At 36.5% G+C, this 7,327-nt stretch overlaps 1 protein-coding gene across 1 annotated transcript; it reads right to left on the reverse strand.

The window, feature by feature from the left end:
- Positions 1-261: 261 nt before the first annotated feature.
- LOC128225705 (neuromedin-U receptor 2-like) lies at positions 262-2,882 on the reverse strand. Its single transcript, XM_052935613.1, has 3 exons — positions 1,888-2,882; positions 1,271-1,403; positions 262-576 (listed from the first exon to the last, which is right to left on the reverse strand). The coding sequence occupies exons 1-3, from the start codon at positions 2,880-2,882 to the stop codon at positions 262-264; spliced, it is 1,443 nt and encodes a 480-aa protein (XP_052791573.1).
- Positions 2,883-7,327: the final 4,445 nt, after the last annotated feature.

The following is a 7,327-nucleotide window of genomic DNA, read 5'->3' on the forward strand; positions in this document are numbered from 1 at the left end:
GTGTTGGTAGTCTGAAACAAAAGCCGTTAAATTTGTGACTTCTGTGGAATAATTTAAAAATTCAAAATCAAATCATAACAAAATTCGCAAAACATGTCCACGTATTTAGACATAATGTTTTGCGTGCTGGGACGGGTGTCGGATAGGCCATGCCAAGGACCCAGTTAAACTGGGTCAAAGACTGATGCTTACTGGTACATATTTCATATCAATGGCCTTTTTATTTAGTGCCAAGGCTTAATATTACTGATTAATAATATTTCACATTGTATGCGTACATTGCAACATATGCTTCTCATGATTACAAATGTCACATTGTAACACCCCTGCAAATGCCAACAAGGCTCGATGACTTAAAACGTGAGTTGAAAACCGCTTGAAGTGTGACTGTTCTAGCTCGATGTGTGACTGTTCTAGCTCGATGTGTGACTGTTCTAGCTCGATGTGTGACTGTTCTAGCACTATGTATGTCTGTTCTAGCTCGATGTGTGACTGTTCTAGCTCGATGTGTGACTGTTCTAGCTCGATGTGTGACTGTTCTTGCTCGATGTATGTCTGTTCTAGCTTGAAGTGCGACTGTTATAGTTTGGTTGTAGATTAGGTGCGTCTCTAGATTATAGTTTGACTGTTCTAGCTAGTGTGTGACTGTTCTAGCTTAGTTCAGTTAAGACTTACTGGAGCTCATGTTCCTGTGTTACTTTGTTTTGTAGCCCTGTAGGATCAGCGCATGCACTTCTATCGGGAATTCAACAAGTAAACTTGGCCAGCAAACACAAATGTAATTAGCCGGGATGTATTTAATACATTAGTGACTCCAAAGAATTAAAATTCAAAACTCTTAATAATAAATCACTATCAAGAAACTGAAAACTTTTACATGCATTGGTTTGCGTGTAGGATTTTCTGGAATCTACTAACATGAGGAATTTTGATAAACTAACGTTTGTGCATTTTAATTATGAATTAGTATTTGTAAGACTGTATTGAAAAAGAAGAAGTACTTTCTCTAGATACAACTTATACTACTGAATAGAATGCATATGCACTTATTTGTCCATGGCGTAAATTTGCCACCGTATCCCGAGGTTAAATCACGTCATATAAACGCGACATATGAACAATAAGATCTTTACTATGAACCATCATTAAATGTGTTGAACGTATTGAACAATTTAACGGAATAAGGGAAACACTTTTAACAGTTTAAAAATATTGTAATCATGTCTATATTGCACAACTAGATCACAGTATCTTCGGAAAACCCAGCTACCGGATGGCTATTTATAGAGTCTGACACAACAGTTGCCGTGGTTTCCGATTCCAACTCAAGACCATGTCTGCTAGACTCTCCCGGGTAACTGCTCCCTTCACGGATGCTGTACGCACTGCTCCATCGGCGGCCGCTGGAATGTTCATCAGATTTCTTAACCCTTACTTGTGATTTTAAAAACTTAATGGTTTTAAGTTTAGGCGGTGTCACCTAGTTACTTTAACTGGAATGTCGTTGACGCCATATTTTATAGAATTGGTCAAATGATCATACTAATAATAAATAATTATAATCAAAATAAGACTAGTAAATGAATTGATGTCTTATTGTAAAATAAACTGGAATATTATTTACATTCGAAGTTGGACGGACGGACAACGGACGAAAGGACTGAGGGACAGACAGACAGACAGACAGACAGACAGACAGACAATGGATAAATGCTGGGTAAACAAATTGATAAATGTTAAATGGATGGATGGATGGATGGATGGATGGATGGTATATACACTTGCTATGATAGTTCATAAAATGTTAATACTATCATACATTACAATATTATTAAATCCAATATTTATTCAACGTTCTCACTAAAGTTGAATGCGCATGCAGCTGACCTTGATTTGCAGCAGAGGACGGACCGGAGCTCATGAGAGAAGCGGTCGTTCATGGCGGTGTACAAATAGAAGTTAACGCAGTAGTTGGAGTAGTTGAACAGGTATGTTGTAGTCTTGGCAAGGTGCATCTTGGCCACTGAAGCTTTGTCGCCAGACTCTTCGAACCCATGTAGGAGGTACGAATCGACCACGAAGTAAATGCTGATCGGCGCTGTGGCCGCTAAAAAGTATATCGTGCACACCAGGAGCATCTTTGTCATGCGCACACTGAACCTGTTGGCGTTCTGGACATACCTTTCATGCATCATGGAAGAGCGTTTTTTCTGATATTTTCTTAGTTTTCGGACTAGAAAAACGTTTGAAATTAGAATGATGGCGAAGGGAACTATGCTTAATACTCCGAGATCGACATAAACGAACACGTATTCGTTGAACCATGAAAACTCTTGTGTCAAAGATGTACAATTGCCTGCAGTGAAGTCATTGATACCATTCGTGAAAAAGAAATGGACGTTAACTAAAATTAAGATAAACAACGTAATTACTAGTACTATTTTCACCCGTTTAGTGGTATACAAACGCTTATAACGGAACGGAAAATACGTTTTTACAACCCGTTCTACGGAGACTCCAACGAGGATCCATGAAGAGAACTGCATTGACGAGTAGATGAAGAAATAATAAAACTTGCAGCCGGCGTTACTGATGAGTAGAATATCGTTGTCGAATGTGTATGAAATCCAGTAGCGTGGTAGTCCCGTCAACAAAACGACGGTATCTGTTATAGCGAGGAATAGGAGAAACGTTAATGTTGGCTGGCGCGCGGTACCGAGTCGTGTCAGCACGCGCACCGTCAACGCGTTGCCTAGCAATCCCGTACATAATATAATTAGAGGAACCGTCCGCCATAGCCAGTTGGATACCGTTTCTTGCATGAAACTGATGGCAGCGGTTTCGTTTGTAGCGGGGTCGCATGTCGCGGTGGTGATATTCATACATGGTATAGTTGCATTGCACCCGCTATATGAGCAATCTAGTGAAAATATGCTTTCCGTGGTGTTCTGCATTTTATGTACTCTTCATCGTCTGTTTTGCGTGCTGTTTTGCCTTAACAAGTTTTCAAGATTGATGTGACATACTTATTCTTTTATACGCGTTCACTCGGAAAACAATCCTGAAAAAACATCCTTGTTGAATTGGGTGACATACAAACGAATCATATCCAGTATTATTTTAATTTCCAATTGTATGTCATGTGTAGCCAGTATCAATTTTTTTTAATGTATTGTTTCGTTTTGTGTTTGCTTTTTAGGTTATCAATTTTTGTTATTCATACAAAACAGGATTGTTAAATTCTATAAAATGATAATTGGCGACAATCATCGACTTATAATGCAACTCGATATGCTTATCTAGCTAATATTGAAGGGTAACATGTGTGTAATTTACCACATTGTGTTATATATCAAAATGTTAAGTAGTGCCTGTAGTTTGTAGTTGTTAAATCTATGCTATAACATTGTTATTCAAAATAGACGGCCGCCCCCATCCCCGACCCAACAAAAATATTAGAAATTCTAACACATATGGACAATTGAATGTATATTTACTTCAATTTAAATTGGCTATTAGCAGTATATTTCAAATGATGTTTAATATTTTTGTTCGATTTTTTTCATCTAACGACTGTGTTTAGCCATACAAATATGAAGATATATTATTGAAATGAATATTCACTTATATTGCAATATGCTTTGCAATTATCATACAATTAAAGATTTGAAATGTAGCCAAAGAAAATAGTAAAATAATGGAATTGTTTTATTTAGTTCTTCTTCTTTATGTATCAAATTGCAAAACCACAGCTAAACAAAAGGCTTAAAGGGAGCATGGATAAAACCTTTGACAGCAATTAAATGCCAGGTAAGAATCAGATAAGTAAAATCATTATGTTAGCCATTCAGCAAACAATGAATAAGATCACAGTGCACAATTGTAGTATTACAAATATGTCACACATTAAATGAACGAATTGGTAGAAGACAGAAACTAATGGACGAGTGTCTATAAATTAACAGAAAATTAATAATAGTGTTGTTATTGTATCGCATATCGCATGTAATCCACGTCCTTCGAAAAGGTGGTATGTTTATAGTTATGCTTATGGTTATCTTCTGTTTCTCCCTGCTTGTATAGCGATAGATCAATCCTTACCCATCCATTACCTACAGATCTGATTGACCGAGTGTTTTCATAATTCTTACATTGGTAAGTATGTATTAGCAAATAACCTAAATTATTTTAGAAAACGATCAAAAACTAAGGTCAATATATGTGTTTGTGTTCTGTTTTCAGCTAGCAGTTTGTGCTGCATTATCCCCCCCCCCCCACACACACACACACATACACACACAAAACATCACAAGAGCAAGCCCTGTGTTTGATCCACCGGTAGAAGTTAATAAAATTTCACCAGGAAAGACTGAAAAAGTGTACCTAGAAAAATTGAAAGGATTGTTTTACAACTTTACTGGAAGATGCTAAGTTTTCTGTGATGACGTTTCTGACACAAATCGATTTCCTACCTGGGGAATATTTCAAGCACAGACATATAATGACACATTGCACGATGTATCATATGTTGCTGTTAGCCAAATTTTAATGGCAAAACCAACTGACTACAACACATATGTATACAAACTTGTTGCTAATGGAGTGTGTCAATTCACAAGGACAAGTGCACTTGCCATTGGCTTTTGACATGAGCTTGCTATCAAAAGTACTGGCAATAGTTTGGACCGATAAAGATGAGCTTTTATAAGTGATTCCCTATGATGGTGGAATGCACCTTTTGATCCCCGTTTACGCCGGTTTTGGTCACTTGTATGGCAATATGCGTTAACGCCAGTTCTTAATTGATTCTGGCCGGTATACAGCAGGCATAGCCATAGCCTGAAATATTTGTCTGACAGTCTTCTCAAACAGATCACCTGCTAGATGAATTCAGAAATGCAGGTCGACTACACTCCCCCATATTTAGATTAATAGTGTCTCTTCTGTTAAAGTTTTTCATTTTTTCAACAAGGACGGATGACTTTGAAATTCACAAGTATTCCAAACTACCTATGTTGCCATTGTAATTACAGCAACCAAATGAACTTTCTCGATACATGGCTGTTAAGGCTTTCCAAATGAACCTGTTGCTGCTAGCTTATGTTGAGGAAAATTTCTTAGACGGCCTATTTAGTAAAAGAAATTCAGGGAAAGTTTAACAGTGTCTGGACCGATTTCACGCTCAAACCAACTGAAAACAAGGCATCAAAGATGGTAACTGTACAGACCAATCACTTCCCCTCCCGTTACATTATGGCCTTTTATGCCAGTCTATCAAAAGAAAAGACATGTTTAAATCCACCACATGCCATGGTGATAAAAAGCCAGGCGTGAGATAAATGGTAAAATTGTATAAAAAAAGACATTCATTTTGATGGCAATGTTATTGATCCTTTAAACTTAAAACAACCATCCCGAAAGACTTGTGAATCATCCAACAATGTTCCAGCGGACTTAGAAAGAGTTTGCTAAACTGTCTTGACACTGAAAAGTGTGAAAAGGAGATACTCGAAAAATGTGTAAAAAACGCCTTGTCCTAAAACACGTTCAAAGTTGTCCATGATTCTTTGCCCAGAGGCACAAAAAACACAATGAGATGGTAAAGCTGTAATAATCAAAATCCTGTCAAGCAGTGATATCGTTTTTAAAGGTTGCTTGCAACCACAGGCAAAGAATAGCTGCAGAAGAAGTATTTTATACTGAAATAATTTGTCTTCACACAGATCTAAAACGATATATTATTATTGTTATTATCTGAATAATCTCATGACAATACAGCAGCGTAAAATTTTACTCACTGTACATTGTTTGGCAGGATGTGATACGTGCAGTTCTTTTCATGGCAACGGAAAGTAAAGACTGTTAAGATTTTACATGCAACAAGCTGCCTGATTCTAACACCTCAAAGACATTCGATCCACTAAACCACTAGATCAATTACAATTTGATGCGTACAAAGCCTTTATTTCTGAACTATATGGGTTCCCTAACACACTTTGAACCAGAAGCACGAAAGCACAACTGTTCGTAAAGTTTCGAAACGTACCAACTAGTGACAATACTTTCTTACAACACTGTTTGTGTTGTGTTTCATGGCTTTTTATTTGGCACAATGCAATCCATTTATCACCATCTCAGTTTGGCTTTTAATTTGACAGTGATCTTGGTCTTTTTTGACACCAAAACACAATCATCTGAAGATTTAGTGCTTTTGAATGAAATGTTTTGCAAGTGTGATATAAGCAGTGAGAATTGTTTGTTAAGGCGAGCTATGTTTAATAGTTGTATTTAAATGTCTTTATCTAACCTCTTAAGAGCAAGCACTGTTGCTCCGGCTTTATTTCTTCGTTAACAGGTGGTGTTAGTATCCGGTCGTTGATTACTTGAAATTATTGAACAGTATATATGTTATTTTTGCTTTATTCTTAATTGTTCCTGCGTGCTCTGATGAGGCTCATATTTTTTTAATTTAGTAATTATTCATACATGATGGGAAAGTGTGAGGTTATGGCCATACTATCTAGTTAAAGCCCCCGGACGACTCGGGTTCCAGTGAACTCTTGTTTCACTGACCGTTCCAAGGCGGTAATCCAATCAATTAACGGTAAAGAAATTTTGATGAGGGTGTGGTTTGTTTGTGGTGTTATTTGTGTATGTGGTGTAAGATTGTTGATGGTTTTTGTATTTGTGTATGTTGTGTAATATGTTTTTTTCTCTAGTTGATGGTCGTTTTGACCATTGCCTTTGGCCATGAACAGGTTTCATTTTTTTTATATTTTCACTACTGGGCTTTTCAGTGTAGTTTTCATTGTATTTTTGTATCTGCTTTATGAGTTACCAACCATGCACATTTGTCTGTAATTGCTTATTACAGCAAATAACATCTGACAGTGAAGTATAATACACAAACATTTATTCCTTGGAGCTAGAATTAAACAGAAATGTAGACATTTCGTAAACCGATGTGTAATTAAACTTAGGAAAGTTATCTCCCTTGTTATGACACTGGTCATAAATTAAACCCCTGCTGTGTATTAAACTTGTAAACAACCACATAATGTATCCTAGTATATATTATTGTGTAAATTTGTGTTAGAAGAATTTTGTCATTCGTGCTTTGTACAATTACTGCAGAGATGTTAACATTAACATTTTCATACTTTTTCCACAGAAGTATAGCATAAACAATGACATCAGAAATCGTTTTAAATGATGTTAGATATGTTAAAACTACAAAAATTATATTCCGTGTTGTCGATTTGTTTTAACATTAATCGAATATTAATCAATTCATTTTCAAGATTTGGAATCCGTACGTTAGAATTAG

Source organism: Mya arenaria, chromosome 3 (assembly GCF_026914265.1).
Source record: "Mya arenaria isolate MELC-2E11 chromosome 3, ASM2691426v1".
NCBI lineage: Eukaryota > Metazoa > Mollusca > Bivalvia > Myida > Myidae > Mya > Mya arenaria.

Bases quoted from the DNA above. Each gene is read 5' to 3' on its own strand.
- LOC128225705 (XM_052935613.1), bottom strand. From the start codon at position 2,882: ATGAATATCACCACCGCGACATGCGACCCCGCTACAAACGAAACCGCT. The intron at 1,404-1,887 runs GTCAGCTGCATG...TGAACATTCCAG, and splicing joins GTCCTCTGCTGCAAATCAAG to CGGCCGCCGATGGAGCAGTG. The intron at 577-1,270 runs GTAGCTGGGTTT...AAACTATAACAG, and splicing joins ACTCTATAAATAGCCATCCG to TCGCACTTCAAGCTAGAACA.